The 20,145-nt window shown below is 34.8% G+C and overlaps 1 protein-coding gene across 6 annotated transcripts in view; it reads left to right on the top strand.

Moving 5' to 3' along the window:
* PTPRK (protein tyrosine phosphatase receptor type K) overlaps window positions 1–20,145 on the top strand; it is a 616,741-nt gene that overhangs the window by 487,228 nt on the left and 109,368 nt on the right. For all 6 annotated transcript variants that reach the window (XM_061427930.1, XM_061427929.1, XM_061427931.1 and 3 more), the window contains exons 8-11: window positions 1,224–1,526; window positions 9,438–9,547; window positions 10,771–10,972; window positions 13,690–13,795. In XM_061427930.1, the coding sequence (XP_061283914.1) occupies window positions 1,224–1,526; window positions 9,438–9,547; window positions 10,771–10,972; window positions 13,690–13,795 (721 nt within the window). The remainder of the gene's footprint in view (window positions 1–1,223; window positions 1,527–9,437; window positions 9,548–10,770; window positions 10,973–13,689; window positions 13,796–20,145) is intronic.

The following is a 20,145-nucleotide window of genomic DNA, read 5'->3' as shown; positions in this document are numbered from 1 at the left end:
TATGCTGATTATTTTTACACAACTAAGATTTTAATCTTAAAAAATGAAAATTTATAAAAACACTCATGTTGGACTTTTTGGATTTTTTATTATTTTTCTTTGCTTTTTTCCTACTCATTTCTGTTTTGCAAGAGCACTAACAATCCCTAATCAGTTAACAGAGGCACCAACAAAGCCTTGACCTTCACCTTGACTTTGATCTCTTTGTCAAATCAATGTATTAAAGTTTTGCTGTGTATTTGTTTGTTTAGTATGTAGACTTTGCCATGGCCATGACTTTCATAGAGCAATTTTTTTTATTAAGTTAGACGATTAAAGTTAGTCTTGCATGAGAAAAGTATACACTTGGGAAGCAGTGATGGATGGACTCAAGTCTTCAGAGTGTTTAGCTCTGCCAGAATTTTCCAGTTGAATGGAAATTCACCTCCCAGTTTGGTTTGGGTGACACTCTATGGATTGTCAAACCTGAGTGTTTCCTAGAGAAAGACAAAAAGAGATCAAAAAGGATAGATGACAGTGTGAATATCCACATGTGTTCTTGCAATTTTTCTCAGATATTTTTCTGCTTTGATGAACAACATCATTACTGAAATAATAAATGTTAATTAATATCTGCGTCATTCTTGTAAATGGTAGTTTAGTGATACAATTAGACTAATTAGTATACAGCATAGCTTGGTGACATGATAAATCATAGAGCAGAACATGTTGACTCTTATCCATTATGATGTATTAGCTAATTCACTTGCTCAATAATGACAAAAGATGGGGAACAGGGCAGTAACAATAGAAACAACTATAAAAGTGTCATGGCCACATTTTCAGGTTTTTATTTTTCTACCATGTTCCTGAGAACTATGGACTATGGACCTTTTACATTTTTTTCCTTTTCTTTTTGCATTGGTAAATCATACCCCTGAAAGAAACCTTCAAGAACAAAATCATGAGGAACTTCCCTGGTGGTCAAAGTTAAAACTCTGCTCTTCCACTGCAGGGGTTACAGGTTCAACAGGTTCAACCCTTGGTTGGGGACCTAAGATTCCATGTGCCACATGGCGTGGCCCCCCAAATAAAATAAGATCATGAGTAAATAAAGAAACAATAAACAATGACTTTCCAACTTTCCTAGGTTCACACATGTTGTGTTATGTGCAGTGTTATACTTTTTCAAGATGATTCATGGTAAAGCTGACAGCTATCTGCATATCTGATTAATTTTTCAGAACCTATGCGAACCCCAAAGACTTTAAAGATTGCTGAAATACAAGCAAGACGCATCGCTGTGGACTGGGAATCCTTGGGTTACAACATCACTCGGTGCCACACTTTTAATGTCACTATCTGCTACCATTACTTCCGTGGTCACAATGAGAGCAAGGCAGACTGCTTGGACATGGACCCCAAAGCCCCTCAGCATGTTGTGAACCATCTGCCACCTTATACAAATGTCAGCCTCAAGATGATCCTAACAAATCCAGAAGGCAGGAAGGAGAGTGAAGAGACGATTATTCAAACTGATGAGGATGGTATGGTCATACTTCTTTACTTTTTAAAGGGGAGACTATATCACAGGATTATGCATGCTCTTACAGTTTTGCCTAGAGTTCCCAAAATTGAAGTGGATCCTAAAATCTGCTAAATACTCTTAACAGGGTTAACTTTGAAAATAGTTGGTCTTAAACAAAAACCTTAATATTCTTCACAGTAGCATCAAATACTAGATGAACTCTTCCTTTACTGTTTTGTCTTTATACGGTGTTAGAAAATTGACAACTGTACTAAAAGTCTAAATATAGATTATATTAAATGTTCAAAAATAATTTTTATTGTTTGTGGCACCATATCGATTACCTATTGGGGAAATGCCCTTAACTAAAAATTTAGTTTTTTGCATTTTACAGACCAATAGTAATAGTTTTCATTTCCTTTAGATTTGAAAGCAATATTGTTTACCTGTTATATTCATTTTTAGATAGTTTTATTTAATTATAAATATAAAAGAAAGTCAAAGTTTATATTTTTAAGTCTGAATAAAGGTCTGTATCAGATATTGGCAAGCTATCATCTTTTATTTATTACCACCCAAGTAATTGAATTATAATTTGCCCAACTTCTGTGTGTATTACTTCTAAATTATTAAATACTAGGAAGAAACATTTATATTAATATTATGAATTATACACACTTTTACTATAGCATGTCATTAATATGAGTATGAATACAATTGTCTATTTTAAAAAATGTATCTTAGACAAAAGCAATATAATAAAAACACTATATGCTTCCAAAGTAAGACATTTCATTTTCAAACCTTCCTTTTATGAATGAAAGTATGCAAGAAGGAAAAAAAGTATGCTATATAGTGAATTGAGGCAAACCTGAATCGGGAGTCAGGAACGTGAGTTTTCAATCCTGGCTCAAATAACACATGTAACCTTAGTAAGTCCTTTCACCCCTCTAATTCTCTACTTCTCAGCTCTATATGAAAAGTTTAAATTATATGATCTCTAAGGGTCCATCCTGTTCTAAAATGTTCCTTGAATAGCTTGTTAGGATGGCTACATTTTTATTTGGGTTTCAGAAAACAGGATGTATTTCATACCCTAGTGTTCCCAATTTCCCCAGATTCTGAACTTTAGTCTCAGATGTATATTTTGATGCCTACAAGTATGAGATTGCCATAAAATAGGTCAATAATACCAAAATTTCTAGAAATTCTCCTTATTACTTTAAACATTTTCACTCTGAAAAATGAAAATGATCTTGTATTGTTTTGCTGTTTTTGTTGAAATAAAGGGAAGCAAAAGCCTTTAAACTTCATTTAGCTCACTCAGATTTTCAAGGAAACAATCTTGTCCTAAAATTATACATATTCCTAAAATTTCAAAGACTTATTCATGATAAATGTGCTTTTGTCATTTTTGAAATAATAGAATGGATTCACCTGAAATAATTCACAGATTCATGTTTGAACTTGCACTTAATCAAAACATTAACTATATTATAAAGAACAAACCCTATTCTAACATATAAACACATAAACATTTGTATTGCCTCCCCCACAACACACATACAACACATATGCTTATGAAAGAAAGAATGGTTGAGTGTAGCTGTTTCATAGGTAGAGAATCAAAATGGGAAGTCTAAGCATGGATTCAAAAGCTCTGAAAAAATGTCTATCTCATTTCATAAAATGCAATAATACTATGTCTGATTACACTAGAGATTAAGTAAAGTTTGTTTACCATATTTTGTTAGTTTCAGGTGTACAGCAATGTGATTCAGATTGTTTTTTAACATTATATTCCATTATATTTTATTTGGTAGCTTCCCTGATAGCTCAGATGGTAAAAAATGTGCCTGCAATGTGGGAGACCAGGGTTCATTGCCTGGCTCAGGAAGATGCCCTAGAGCATAGTTAAAGATCAGTTCGGTCGCTCAATCATGTCCAGCTCTTTGTGATCCCATGGACTGCAGCACGCCACGTTTTCCTGTCCATCACTAATTCCAGGAGCTTGCTCAAACTCACGTCCATTGAGTTGGTGATGTCATCCTACCATCTCATCCTCTGTCATCCCCTTCTCCTCCAGCCTTCAATCTTTCCCAGCATCAGGGTCTTTTCCAAAGATTCCCTTCTTCATATCATGTGGCCAAAGTATTGGAGTTTCAGCTTCAGCATCAGTCCTTCCAATGAATATCCAGGACTGATTTTCCTTTATGATTGACTGGTTGGATATCCTTGCTTTCCAAGGGACTCTCTAGAGTCTTCTCCGATACCACAGTTTAAAAGCATCAATTCTAACACATGTGTACCTGTGGTGGATTCATTTTGATATTTGGCAAAACTAATACAATTATGTAAAGTTTAAAAATTAAATAAAATTTTTTAAAAAAGCATCAATTCTTCAGCACTCAGCTTTCTTTATGGCCCAACTCTCACATCCATACATGACTACTGGAAAAACCATAGCTTTGACTAGACGGTCTTTTGTTGGCAAAGTAATATCTCTGCTTTTTAATATGCTATCTATGTTGGTCATAACTTTCCTTCCAAGGAGCAAGTGTCTTCTAATTTCATGGTTGCAGTCACCATCTGTGGTGATTTTGGAGCCCAAGAAAATAGTCTGTCATTGTTTCCATTGTTTCCCTATGTATATGCCACGAAGTGATGGGACAGATTCCATGATGTTCATTTTTTGAATGTTGAGTTTGAAGCCAAGTTTTTCACTCTCCTCTTTCACTTTCATCAAGAGGCACTTTAGTTCCTCTTTGCTTTCTGCCATAAAGGTGGTGCCATCTGCATATCTGAGGTTATTGATATTTCTCCCTGCAAACTTGATTCCAGCTTGCACTTCATCCAGCCCAGTTTTTCACATGATGCACTCTGCATATAATTTAAATAAGCAGGGTGACAATATACAGCCTTAACATTTTCGTTTCCCAGTTTGGAGCCAGTTCATTGTAAAATACTGAATATAATTCCCTGTGCTATGCAGTAGATTCTTGCTGCTTATCTATTTTATGTATAATAGTCTGTACCCATTAATCCCATACTCTTACTTTGTCTCTCCCTCCCTCCATCTCCCCGTTAATAACTAAGACTCTTTCTGTTTGTATATAGATTCATTTGTGCTGTTTTTAGATTCCACATGTAAGTGATACCATATAGTATATGTCTTTCTGTGTCTGACTTCACTAATTGAAGTATTCTATAAATCCATCCATGTTGCTGTAAATGACAATATTTCATTCTTTTTATGATTGAGTAATATTTCGTTGTACGTATATTTACGTGTGTATGTGTATGTTTATACCACACCTGCTTAAGTCAGATGAATCAGTGGTAAAGAATTCACCTGCAGATGGAAGAGCCGCAGGAGATGCGGGTTCAATCTCTGGGTCAGAAAGATCTCTTTGAGAAGGGAATGTCTACCCACTCCAGTATTCTTGCCTGGAGAATTCCATGGACAGAGGAGCCTGGTGGGCTACAGTCCCTGGGATCGCAAAGAGTCACACGACTGAGCACTCACTCACTTTCCTTAAGCCAGTTGTCTATTGAAGGGTACTTGAGTTTGTTTCCATATCTTGGCTACTGTAAATAGTGCTGCTATGAACCTTGGGATCCATGCATCTCTGAATTAGAGTTTTGTCTTTTCTGGATATATAACCAGAAGTGAGATTGCTGGATCATGTGATTGTTCTATTTTTAGTTTTTTAAGAAACCTCCATATTGTTCTCCATAGTGGCTACACCAGTTTACATTCCCACCAACAGTGTGTGAGGATTCCCTTTTCTTCACATCCTTGCCAAGATTTAGTATTTGTAAACTTTTGCTGATGGCCATTCTGACACATGTGAGGTGATACATCCTTTTGGGTTTGATTTGCATTTCTCTCATAATTAGGATGCTGAGCATCATGTCATGTGCCAGTTGGTCATCCGTATGTCCTCTTCAGCAGAATGTCTGTTTAGGTCTTCTGCCCATTTCCTGACTGGGTTGTTTGGTTTTTTTGACATTCAGTTGTACAGGCTGTTTGTATATTTGGACATTAACCCCTTGCCATTTGCATTGTTTGCAAATACTTTCGTCCATTCTCCAAGCTATCAATTAGTTTTGCCGATGGTTTCCTTTGCTGTACAAAAGGTTTTAAGTTTGATTAGGTCTCACCTATTCATTGTAGACTATACATTTTATAACTTCTGAGTTAAGTAAAAAGAATGTACTCACATGTTTTATTGCCTACACTTAAAAGTGAAAAAAACATATATTTTCTTAATTGATATTAAGTCTCCGTTATACAAGTTTTATGCTTCTTTAGTCAGTCATAGGGACTTCCCTGGGTGTTCAGAGAGTAAGGAATCTGCCTGCGATGTGGGAGACCTGGGTTAGATCCCTGAGTGAGGAAGATCCCCTGGAGAATGAAATAGCAGCCCACTCCAGTATTCTTGCCTGGAGAATTCCATGGACAGAGGATCCTTGCGGGCTACAGTCAGTCCATGAGGTCGCAAAGAGTTGGACATGACTAAGCAACTGACACTTCACTTCACTTAGTCATTCTCTAAAAATATAATTTATTTTGATGGTATTATTTGGTTTGAGTTTTTAGTCTGCTTTTCTTTCCACAAACCAAAGAATGCTGTAAGGCTTATTATATTCCTTTTTCATATTGCATTAAATTTTTTAATTTATTGTTTTATACATATATGACTAGATTACTAGTTAAGAAGTGAATTGCCGTGGAAATTTAAGTTGTGTCCTAAAGTTGATCAAACTCATGACTATTCTATTTATCTAAAAAAAATTTGTAAAAGTAAAATGGAACTATTTAGCCTAATTTCAATATTATTTTTTACCCTCCTTTTAACCTCTTTTGAAGAATGTTTTTATTATTTGTAATGATATTGAGTTGTATATTAGTATTTCATGGTAGTAGAGTTGCAAAGTAATTCCTTCTGCTATAAAGTTTGTTTTTTTTTTTTAAGTTTTGCTTTATATGTAAGACTAGATGAAGTTCAAGCTTTCTATGAAGTATTTGCAAATAATTCAGTCTTCAGATCAGAACTCCAGTTTCTACATAGGGTATTTGATATGTTTCAATGTTCCTGAATTGGGGGCACAGAATATCTAAATCACAATCTATTGTTGGAAGATGGATGGGTTGTGATGATCTAATTAAGTCAGTCTTACTAAATTATTGCTGCCCCATATACATAGAAAAATAATAAATTTTCAGTCATCTAGTTAAAGAGTATAATTTCATGAATAGAATTCTGGGAACATCCATAAATCATGAGAGCAAAGCTAGAATGATTTCCCACCAGAACCCTAAAGTAGAAGTTATATTTAATTTATTGTATGCTTTTTTTAATGCATAGGTAGAATTTTTTGTATGAGATTTTGTTTTCATTTTTTATTCTTGCATTCATAAAAATCAATATTGTTAAGTTAACCCTGCAGGAAAACCTGGTTTGGGAATATTTTTTGGCTAATAGAAAGCTTTCTTTTAATGTGTATTTATTATATTTTAAAGGCTGTTATGCTTATTTAATATTAGCCTACCCCACTCACATTTCATTCTCCTCTCTTCCCTTTGAGAATTACATTTTAAAGGATTTTCTTATGTGAAAAAAATTTTTTTAGCTGAAGCAGCTCCCAAATAAATTACAAGCAGGGGAATAAACGTCAGCATTCTGTTTCCATTAAAAGTTGTTGATGTGGAAATGTGAGGTGACATTTCCTGCAATATAAAGACTGCAGTGGTGATGGTCTTAGTTACTTCATGTTGTATTTGCACAGATCATGTGTACATATAGATGTTTTTTGTATGTAGAACTATCTTCCTTCAAATGTAGAAATTATTGAATGTACTCTGTGCCCACACTCCTTTCCCTGCATGTTTCGTGTGTGTGTTCCCCTCCGTGTAATTATTGCTCTCATTCACCATACTGGCCCCAGTACAAGGGCAGTAATTAGAACTCTCTCGGCAATCATCTTCTCACAAACTTTTCTGTAAATGTATGAAGTGAATCCCGTTGACAGAGTAGTACATGTATAAGAAGAGCAGAAAAATACACCAATTCTGGGAAGGCTACTTTCTAATTCTACTGTTCTCTGTTCAATGCAGAATTTACTAACATTTAAAATGATCCCTATTTGTGAACAATTTGACACATCCATGCCATTTCGTTTTTTTGTTGTTGTTGTTGTCAAATCATGTTTGGTGAATGCCTATAGTAATTATAATACCATCAAATAAACATTTACTCATGAACTGGGGCTTTCCCTCCACCTCCTCCCAATAGCCACCCTCTATGAGAGGTGGGAAAAGATGAATAAAAGCTTTCCCTTAAGGTACAGTTGTAAGCTTATTTCATTTGGGTGGAATAGAAACAATAGATATTCTCTTGCAGAACAAACTGATGCCCTTGGTAGCCTCAGCAGATGCCACAGATTACACACAGGGGCCATCACAGCCCCTCTACCTTGATAACTGCATAGCATGTGCCAGTAGTGGCCCTGGGAGTGAACAGGAGTGGATGCCTTTGGTTAACTTTCCCCCAAGCCCTCGGTTATTAGATGCATAAACATATCTTGTAGAGTTTAGTCCCGGCATCTTTTCTGTTTACTGTGGGTTTTTTCCTTCTGAATTCATTATTAATGTGCCAAATTATGATGGCTGTCCCAGAGGTCATAACATCATTCATTGTCTCCTTCTGGATTGAAATAAATCTTACTCCTTTGACATATCATTCAGAATTTCTTGATGCTGCTGGCCACATTGCAATGCATTTCCTTTGATCCAGTGATTTTTAATTTATTTCCATCCTCACAAAATTGCTGTAGACTCTGAAACTACATTTCTAGATAATGTCATGTGTGAAGTTTCATGTGTAACGTTTCACTGAAACGTTAGGTTAAGGAAAAATATTAATTAAAAAACTGGGTTGATATTTTCAAAAGAAAGCATACTTTCAAGCAAAGTAGGATGGATAGGATATATTTTTAAACATTAAGGGAATAAAAATGCTGGATATTTATGTAAATAAATAGCAACTAAATCTTTAAATAAAATACATAAAAGGAAAAACACAATAGTAAAGGATTTTGTATTTTGTCAATAGAAGCTGACACATCATTCATTGTTGCCACCGGGTATTGTCAGTTATATGACATTTGCAAATAAGGCCTGGAATGGTTTCTCACGTCTTGTCATACCTGGGGACACTTCAAAACTAGTTATGCTGATTGTTGAGTTCTAAAGAAGTCTGATGTTGTAAAGTGATTTGATTCTTTGCTTTGAAAAAGGGAATTTCATTTAAAAGACTGAAGCAACAATTTTGAACCTATTCATCTAAAAGAGGTTTTTATACATTGCAATAATGCTCTTTTTTTTAAATTATAGAAATGTAATAAGTGTAGCTATGAAAGACTGACTATTAATGAGCATGTTAATTCAGTACCGTATGGTTTGGCTTTTGAGTCTAAGGAGCATTAATTATTATTATTACTTATTATTTTATGAACATTGTTTATAGAGATACTTTAGGGGCTTATAATAATCTTCAAAAAATCATTCAGGGAAATCTTTCAGGGCAAGCTCTGTTCTTGAAACAAATTACAAATGAGCCTTCACATTATTAGAGGGATACAACAGAGAGAACTAGACTACACTATTTAGCTCTCTGAGGTGATAGAAAATTCTGTTGAATAAAAATAACTTTGCAGTTGTACATAATCTGCATTAGAAGCTTAGAGATTTATTTTAAATTCATATGTATTCCCACATAGTAAAAGCTTGTCATACAGTTTCTTTTCTTAGGAACACATTTTTATTTATTTTATTTACTTTTAACCTGTTTATCCAGCTTACATGTTTACTTTTTTATGTTTCGGATATAAGGATCCTTATAACCAATAATGTATTTATATGTAGTGCCTGGCCCTGTACCAGTCAATTCTCTTCAAGGAACCTCTTTTGAAAATAAGATTTTCCTGAACTGGAAAGAACCTTTGGATCCAAATGGAATCATCACTCAATATGAGGTACTGGGAGAATAGGAAGTTTAATGAAATGTGCATTGAAGGGGAGAACCAAAGAAAATGTTACAGAGAAATAATGGAAAAGAAGTAAATGAGAATTAGAGGATTAAAATCACTGTTAGTTCTTCTCTGTTTTAATTTATAAATTCCTCTAAGTATCAAAATGAATATTATATGGTACCTAGACTTTTCATATTCTTAAGTAAATATTGTTTTAAAGAAGTAGGATGGAATTTGCCAACAGACTTACTGGTGGTTGTAAAAAGAATAAATTTTTACAAAATTAAGAAATTCATATTTCATACTATGAGTTAGGGAAAACCATTGAATGAAGTTGCTTTTAGGGTAGGGGAAAACACCTGAAAAGCAAAATATATCATAAACCTCTCTATTCCAGAGCTTCATCTCAACTTTGAATATAAATCATTATCTTATTTGTACATGTGAAAAGATGAAAACAAAATGTCCTTTTAATTGCACAGATATGTGGTCTGTTCTTGGGTACTCAGTGTTGTTTCCAGTATAAAATACGTTTTAGTGGCCACAGAGTGCATTATGAAAATGGAGAATTTTGCTTTTTTTCACTTTGAGTGATTGGTCTATTCAGAGTATTTTTCTTGATTCAGTTTTGGTGGGAATTTCTTGTGTTTCACATGCATTACATTATATATGACCATAAGATTTTATATAAATATGTATTCATATTTATGGCTTCCCTGGTGGCTCAGTGGTAAAGAATCCGCCTGCCAATTCAGGAGACACGGGTTCAATCCCTGGGTCAGGAAGATCCCCTGGAGAAAGAAATAGCAACCCACTCTGATATTCTTGCTTGGGAAATCCTGTGGACAGAGGATCCTGATGGGCTTCAGTCCATGGGGTCACAAAAGAGTCAGACACGACTTAGTGACTAAAAGAACAACAACATTCATATTTAATTATATTGATTTATCTTTTGATGGAAGAAAATAGATGTATATTGATCCAGTCAGATAACTCTAGGTTTATCTGTAGATAAATAGATAAAGATGGACAGACAAACAGATAATAGATACAGAATAACAGTGAAATAACCATATCAAAATGAGAAAGAAAAGAAGGGGAAAAAAATGTGATTCACTCCACACAGATGCCCTTGAGTGCTATCTTATTTAAAGGGTTTTTTTTTTTTTAGAATGTATTATGATATGTATTGGATATGTAATAGGAAATAATATTTCTTAAAACAGGTCAGTTATAGCAGCATAAGATCATTTGATCCTGCAGTTCCTGTGGCTGGACCTCCCCAGACTGTATCAAACTTATGGAACAGTACACACCATGTCTTCATGCATCTCCATCCTGGGACCACCTACCAGTTTTTCATAAGAGCCAGCACTGTCAAAGGTTTTGGGCCAGCCACAGCCATCAATGTGACCACCAATATCTCAGGTATGAAATGAATAAAGTGCAAACAGAATTGGTTTGTAATAGCATATCCTAAAGAATCACAAATACACTGAGTGTAATTCATGTCATTTTTTGAATCTTTAATATAGTTAGTCATGATTGAAATCAAAAGTTTATAAATTCTTTTTGTTCTTCCATGTTCATTTTTATTATAATTCTATGGAGCAAAACAATTCAGTACATGGATATTTGGTTTGAACTTTAAAACTTGGTTACAATCACTATATCTTGGGAACACATAATAATTAAGCTAAGGCTAATGAAATTTATGGTTAGTGTGGTTCCCAGGTGTACTTGAACTTTTAAAGTAATTTATCCCTTGAGTCTAGTAATTCTATCCTTTAGCAATTTAAAAACAATTTAGAGTGAAATTGAGGTATTGGAGGCATGATGCTTCTCAGTATGATTTATGCATATGTGTGTGTATGTATAGTGCACATGTGATATACACACATATGTAATATAATACTCATATACATTTGTACCTATTTAATCTGTTTATTCTACTTCCTAAATAACTCCCAGATGACTTGCCTCTTTCTCATGTCACCGTTTCTACCTCTCCATCTGGATTGTATTTAAAGCTATCATTGACATATCTTTCTAAGGAGCACTCTTGCCTTTAGACGTATCTTGCTCCTGTGTTTTTTTTGTTTTTCTATTGATCTCTGTACAACATTTATTTCTTTCTTAATTTTTTTCAAAATCTAATATATAATATTTACTGTATTATGCCTACTATGATATTTTTACATGATTAGCATTTGTGGCACTTCATTTTATGGCCCTTTTCATCCTTTTCTCCTATCCATGGGCTTCCCTGGTGGCTCAGAGGGTAAAGCGTCTGCCTGCAATGCAGGAGACCCGGGTTCAATCCCTGGGTTGGGAAGATCCCCTGGAGAAGGCGATAGCACCCCACTCCAGTATTCTTGCCTGGAGAATCCCATGAACAGAGGAGCCTGGTGGGCTACAGTCCACGGGATCGCAGAGTCGGACATGACTGAGCGACTTCACTTTCATTCCTATCCATAAATCCAAAGTTCCAGTCACAGCAAACTATTATATTGTCCGTGTCCTTTCACATAATGGTATCTTCATATATTCTGTTTTTTTATCTCTGGTATATTTTTCCCATGTTCTCTCTTTCTGATGAGCTTTTACTCTTCTTTTAATATTCAGCTTAAGCACTGCCTAAATAGTGAAGTCCTCTCTGTTTTATCTTCCAGGTTCCCAGCACTAGTTTAGAAGAGTGTGGTCCCCCAGCATCAACTTCAAATTAAAATGTCCTAGAAATGTACATTATCAGGTCCCTCCCCAGACTTTCTGAATCAGAAACGGTAGACAAATGGGACAGCATTCTGCATTTTTATTTTAAGAGCTCTCCAGAAGTTTCTGATCTCCCTAGTCTGAGAACCACTGTCTAACTGTCTCCTATTTTGGTCACCTAAATTCTTCTATAATTTTTTGGTGTTTATGAGACTGTCACTCTTGATAAATCTGAATACCTACTTTTAACTCTATAAATGTCAAAAACCATGCTTCATTTACTTCTATATTTATAGCACTTCTTGTAAAGTTTAACACATAGTAAGTATTCAGTAAATGTTCAATGAGTGAATGCAATACTTTAAACTTTTTATTAGATACCATTTGTTCATAGTTTTTCTGGTAATGTACATATTTCACTGGTCATATCCTCCCTTAAACGTCTTTCTGCATGGAAATGATCAAAAGCCATTTAAGGTTATTCACCCAGTTCAGGATTAGGAAGCCTCCTTACCCCCCAAAATTATCAAATATTTTGAAAAAATTTAGATTTCTTCTTTTTAAGAATCTGACAACGAGGGCACTAATTCTTGGAAATTAACAGCCAAAGTGCTCATTTCCGTTCAGCATACTTTCTAGATATGTCTCTATTGTGACCACAGTGGTGAAAGTGATCAAGATCAATGTTAGGTCATTCCACAACCTTTAGGTCGAAGCAGCACCACCTCCCCAGGCAGCCTTTTACCTAACTTCCTGCCATTTCTGTCTCCACATCTCCATGTGCAACTCCATTACCGGAACTCCCCAGAGTCTATGCTATTAACACCTTCCTCCCATCCCATCAATGCTGGTTTCAAGATCTCAGGAACCTAGAAGTTAAAACATATTCATAAAATGTTTGGAGTGTGTGTCACAAGTTGCAGATTATAATTTAAAATTTAACAAGTCTTCTTATCTTCTGCTGCTTTAGGTTCTCAGAGTTAACATTCAGTGGCATTTGTTAAGGTATAGTTTAATTTCAAGCATTAAATTGATTTTTTCCTTCATTCAGTTCAGTCGCTCAGTCGCCTGTCCGACACTTTGTGACCCCATGGACTGCAGCACACCAGGCCTCCCTGTCCATGACTAACTCCTGGAGTTTACTCAAACTCATGCCCATCACCGATGCCATCCAACTATCTCATCCTCTGTCACCCCCTTCTCCTCCCACCTTCAGTCTTTCCCAGCATCAGGGTCTTTTCAAATGAGTCAGCTCTTCTCATCAGGTGACCAAAGTATTGGAGCTTCAGCTTCAGCATCAGTCCTTCCAATGAAAATTCAGGACTTATTTCCTTTAGGATGGACTGGTTGGATCAGGATTATTTATTCAGTTTGAACTATGATATATTCTTATTTATTGATTGAAACTTTCCCCCTCATTAATCATTTATCAGCTCCAACTTTACCTGACTACGAAGGAATTGATGCCTCTCTCAATGAAACTGCCACCACGATAACAGTCTTATTGAGGCCAGCACAGGCGAAAGGTGCACCTATCAGGTAAGAGGGGAAAACCGTAGTCAGAGGGAAAACAGCCAGGAGAACAGATGTTTTCTCACAGCCATTCAGCAGCCAATATAGTGGTTCATCTTTAAGAGAAGTTCATTTGACAGCTCGTATCAGAATGGTTTTATTTTTGTTTTGTTTGTGTTTGTTTGTTTTTTTGGTCAAACCTATGAAGAGATTTTTAAGAGTAAAATTCTAAGGGGATTTTGAGATATTCATGAACTGAACCATTCACCTCTCTGTACTGTTTGATTTAAGAGCATTGTTCTTTGAATTTTTTCTTTCTCTAGCCCCATTTCGTTTCCCTTCCTCTGTTGGTATCTGTGGTATACGAGCTTTGAAGGTATTTGTCAAGAATAGAGTGAGAAAATAACCCCTGTCCGTTGTATTAAATCTGTTATGAATAAATTCCACATGAGTGAAATTATTGATTGAATAATAATATAGATTGCTATGCTATGCTATGCTAAGTCACTTCAGTCGTGTCCGACTCTGTGTGACCCCATAGACGGCAGCCACCAGGCTCCCCCATCCCTGGAATTCTCCAGGCAAGAACACTGGAGTGGGTTGCCATTTCCTTCTCCAATGCATGAAAGTGAAAAGTGAAAGTGAAGTCGCTCAGTCCTGTCCGACTCTTCGCGACCCCATGGACTGCAGCCTACCAGGCTCCTCCATCCATGGGATTTTCCAGGCAAAAGTACTGGAGTAGGGTGCCATTGCCTTCTCCGAATAATATAGATTACATAATAATAATATATTTTCATAAATATGATTGAAAAATAGGAAACTGTTAGGAAATAAAAGGAGAATAGTTAAAATGAATGTGGCTTATGTAACCTTTTAATTCCTAAATTGTTGCTTATTGGAAATTTCATAGTAAATATTAAAATTCAATTTGCCATTTAACTTAACTATCTAGTATTAAAACCTCCCACATATTATCCTCATCTTGAAGAAATTATGAGCCATGTTAGTTTCACGGATTGAGTGAAATTATTTCAATGATTTTAATTCCTTTGTATTTGTAATTAGATAAATGTACAAAACTTTAGTAGGTTTCCATTTGAAACTTGTAGATTTGTTGGGTATTTTTGTTTATATCCTTTTCTGGAGAAATAAATCAAGGCACAGAAACCATTGCAGGTATATCATAATTGAGTCATCTCAAGTTGTTTACATATTCATAAAATATTAATCTTTGTGCATTATATGACACACTTGACCTTATGGGCACATATTAACCATGTAAATAATCCTGTATCACTGGAAAGGAAGAAATATGTTTGTTAATTAAAAAAGAAAATATTGATAAAGGAACCTGAGTCCATAAAGGAAACCCTTACCTCATGTCTGGCTAAAAGTCACAGTAATACCACAGCAGAGAAAAAAGAGATGATCGGATACATTTGTAATAGAGGCACTGGATACTTGAAAATGCAAAGTCTATAATATTCTTCATGAATGAGTGATCTGTGAGGAACTCTGATTTCTGATCCAAAGAAGAAAGAGAAAATGTCTGCATTCAACATCTTTTACTATTGACAAGTAATCAGAGTTATTCACATCTTCTACCTGTGATAAAATTTACTTTATACTTGTTCAGTTCTACTACTGTTGTTTAAATGAGCTGCCTTTTTAGAGTTATATTTGAGTGAACTCAGCTCTACTTAATGTAAGTTGCACACATAGTATATTATTATTATTACACAATAGTGCCACATAATGTAGCCTAAGCTCTTTATTAATTTAATGAAATTATTATACAAATATTAATTGACCATGTATTATGTGCAAGGCACTGTGCTAAGCATTGTAAACCAAATAAAACAATCGCAACAGAGCACAGACCTTTGCCCAGATTTGTCATGGACAATCTGTGTCTGCAATGAGAGGGGTCTTCATCCTTGTAAATCTTTTTGCTCATAGTTGATGTTCACGGACTTTGTTGAATTTTTGAATATATGTATCTAAGTCACAAGTCTTTCTTTGACTTTATTTGCATTTACTTACCATTATATTTGCATTATATTTGTGAACAAATAATGTATACCCCAGTGAAAAGTCTTGTCCTAAATAATGCAGAACTTAGTATCACCAACCACTTTATTCTTCGGTATTCATTAAGACTGTGTCCATACACTAAAGTAAAATTTGTATAGTGCAGTTCTAACAAGTGTGATTCTTTGACAAAATTAATTTTTGAATATATATTATTCTAATGGGCTTCCCTGGTGGCTGAGACAGTAAAGAATTTGCCTGCAATGCAGGAGACCTAGGTTCAATCACTGGGTTGGGAAAATCCCCTGGAGAAGAGAATGGCCACCCACTCCAGTATTTTTGCCTAGAGAATCCCATGGACAGAGGAGCCTGGTGGTCTACAGTCCACTGGGTCACAAAAATTCGGACACAAATGAACGACAAGCACAATCATTCTAAAGCTTGAAAGTTGCTGCTTGACTTAACTAGTCCTTTGAATCTCCTCACCAACTTTTTGAGATCTAGCCTTAAAACTGTCATTACTTGACAATCATTACTATGATTCAAAATTAATATTACCAACATTTGGAATCATTTCCCTAGAATGCATAATTTATTTTTTTCTAAAGCATTTTATATATTTCTGAAATGAATTCAGATTTTAACCTGAGTAGATATAATTATAAATTAGAATTCATAGAATGTCCCAGTTATTAAAAGACTGACCCAATGTAGCTGTGTTTTCAAATAATGAAAATAGCAGTGAAATGTTGCAAAAGCACAAGAGAAGAGTTCCTCAGTGGTGAATTCAGTTTGTTGTAAGATGTAATAAATGAATATGTGTTTTATCACACCTTTTTCCAAATATAAGCTCAGCCAGTTTTAAGCTGGCAAGAAACTATCTATTCTAAGGTATAACTAAATGTTTATTTTGTAGGCAAAACCTATTCTTGCATTTTAGAATATTAAGTACCATATATTTTAAGTTAGATAATTAGGACATAGTCATGAAATGCCATCAAAACCATCATTTTCCCCACAATTATATTAGAAAAAGAAATTATCTGATGCTCAGTGATAGCTTAATGGGCTTCCCAGGTGGTGCCAGTGGTAAAAATCCCACCTGCCAGTGCAGGAGGCATAAGAGATGTGGATTTGATCCCTGGGTCAGGAAGATCCTCTGGAGAAGGGCATGGCAACCCACTGCAGTATCCTTGCCTGGAGAGTCATGGACAGAGGAGCCTGGCAGGCTACAGTCCATGGGGTCACAAAGAGTCAGACAGAACTGAAGTGGCTTAGCACTCAAGATAGCTTAACAGGAATACAGATCAAAATACAGAACTGGGTTTAGCTGGAGTTCAAACCTTGTATATTAGAGTTACTCCCTGGGTCAGTTGGTCACTTATACACAAGTTGAAACATTATGACTACCCTCTTCGTTCATCTGCAGAATATTTCATTTCATCCCAGAATTTTAAAGAGATTAAATAATTGCACCTGAATTTTCCCACCAGTGTCACACAAGAAAACTTATTTGAATTCCAGATAAAAATGCTTTGAAATTTAAGCAAAGATGGACATAGCACTTTTCCCCCATTTTATGAGTACACAGGTCTTATGGTCCAAGTAAAATCAAATAGATGTTGTTTTAACTTAATGATTATTTCGCAAATGTTTAGGTAACAATGGTGACACAAGTTTGAATTGGATAATGTGTATTTGAAGGTAGTGAGAGCAAGATGGAGATAGAAGAATGTGGTAAGGTATTAACCCCAGTATAATGAGTACAGATTTTGACAGTGGGAGAGCATCACATAATTTTGACAAAATGGAATGTTAGAGAAGTGTAGTTAATGTTCAAAGTGGTGTTTGAGCAAAATATCAGCAGTATTGAAAATAATTCTCTTTTGCCTTCTCCATGGACGCTCATGGTATATAGAGAATATTCAAAAAATAACTGACTGAATCGGTGGCTAGATAGGTGGGTGCCTAGATTACATGATGGAGAAAGGAAGGCAAGGAAACTAGGCCAGTAACATGATCATAAAGTTATCAATACTTCCCTAAAGATGGAAGCAATTGAGATGAGAAGAAATCGTATATTGCAAGGGAGCTAGAACATGATTTAAAATAAAATTTGTTAACATTAATGCCAACATTTTGAGCTTTGTTGATTCTTAAACTAGTAGTTCCTCTTACAGAAATAGGAAAGTCGTGAGAGACCTGCTTTGCACGGTTAAGAAGTGAAGAGATGCGGAGCAGGAAATGTAACGGACATCAAAATGATAATTATGTAAAGCAACTATACTCCAATAAAAATTAATTTTAAAATATGGTAATTAAGCCTTTACTCTAAAAAAAAAAAAAAAGTCTTTACTCTGTGGATTATCAGAATGTTGGCACTGGGGCAGTCAATAGGAATGATGGTGGCTATGAGATCTGGGAGGTTTGTTGGTTAGAGGAATTGTAAAACATTGGAGCTAGGGAATTTCTCCTAAAGCTTTAAGGAGACATTTCCAATTAAAAAATGAGAAAATATACATTGTATACTTTGTGACTTGGTATCACCTAGAAATCATACAAGCTAAAACTTAAATCAGAATCACAGAGGGTTTACTTACTAATGGGTTAAAAAAAAAATCCATGGAAGGCAAAGGTGACTTTGCGTTCATATCCAACATTTTTAAGCGTTAAATCAGGAAGAATATCTACCATGTCTATCATATAATTGCTTTGAGTTAATGGCAAAAATCCCTATAAAGTCATATAGCTGAAGGGAAGTTGTATGAAAGAAGTCATTATTTAGCCTCCTAAAAAACTAAAAATGATGCCATACCGATGTTTAATCAAATTAAAGTATAGTATAATGAAATCGTCCTTAGTTTTTTACCATAAAGAAATCATATTTTGAGTGTTGAGTAAAGATTCATGATGTCAGTATATTGACTTTAACCTAATTATAGAAATATTTTTAAAATGTAATTAAGAAGAATGGGGAAATATGAAATATAGGAAGAGTGAATAAAATTATTCATGTGGCTTTGGAATATTTAAAATTGCCAGAGTACTAAACTCAAATAATATTTAGATCTAGCTAGACTTAAGTACCATTAGGTAATTAGACACCACAAGAATGAAAGAGCATAGGCCAATTTCATGTAATCAGTTAAATAACTTTTAATTTGATTTCTTATTTCTTACTTTCTGCCCTTTAATTAATTTGTAGTGATAAATAAGTATCAGGGAAAAAACAACTTTAGAAAAATGAGGAGTATATGGTTAAAGAACAGCCTACTCAGACAAATTGAACAAAGAAGATAAGAAAATTTATTTTAAAAATGAACTTTATAATTTTAGTTTGGAGCTCCATCTCAAGTTCATTGAGATCTTTCCCAAAGAGCAGACTTATCTTCTCTTATTCCTCTCCAACATCAGCAGTTTGCTTTTGTTCTTAATAGATCTGAAGAGACAAGCTGTCGTTTGTGAAGTTCTTTAATTTGGATTGTACAACCTGTGTCAGTTTAATAGAATTAGTTAAGACTGAATGTTCACTAGATGTTCTGGATTTTTCTAGAGATGTGGGCTAATTAACAAGGAATTTATTTTTAAAGATTAAATTAAAGATTAACAAGGTTGGGTAATTATCAATATTGTCCATTAGGATAAGAATATAAGGTTAGATTTATTCGAGTAGTGTGCATATGCAAGTTTATCCATATATATGAATGTATCCATAGGATATACAGATGTATAACATACAAATATGGATTCTAAATTGAAAATAAGCAGAAAAAGAAAAGACTAGGCTTGCTTAACATAACATATGTCAGCTATTATCTTCTCTCTCTCGCTCTCCAAGGGCTATGCTTATGTTTCCCCGTATTTTAAAATTGACAAGTGCCTGCTCCACATACCCCTCAGAGAGCATGTATCTTGTCAATAGCATTCCTTGGAGCTTAGAGACCCAACTTGGCAGAGGTATACGGAAATAATTTCAAATAACATAGAATTCTGCCTTAGTTACTTTCTCAAATCTCAATTTCTGACATTAGTACAATTTCTGTCCTATTTCTAAAGGAAAGGAGATTGATATCAACCTGCCTATTTCTTAGCACAGTTTTAATGGAAAATGGGAACTTAAATAATTAGGAGGAAAAGAAAATCTTTAATATACAAATCTCCTTTCTCTTAATCTGTGCAACTTTCCTGTTTGTAAGTATGACGGAGTGTGTATTAAGTTAAACTTTAATACTCGATTCTAAACTAGCATAGAATTTAATGTTTATTGTCTTAGATGCAACTTTTATCTCTCTCTTTCTCTCTCCTTTATTTTTTGGAAGTTCATTAAAGAAAATATTCTATTACTG

This window comes from Bos javanicus, chromosome 9 (genome assembly GCF_032452875.1).
Source record: "Bos javanicus breed banteng chromosome 9, ARS-OSU_banteng_1.0, whole genome shotgun sequence".
NCBI lineage: Eukaryota > Metazoa > Chordata > Mammalia > Artiodactyla > Bovidae > Bos > Bos javanicus.
This window is presented reverse-complemented; position numbering and strand designations above follow the sequence as displayed.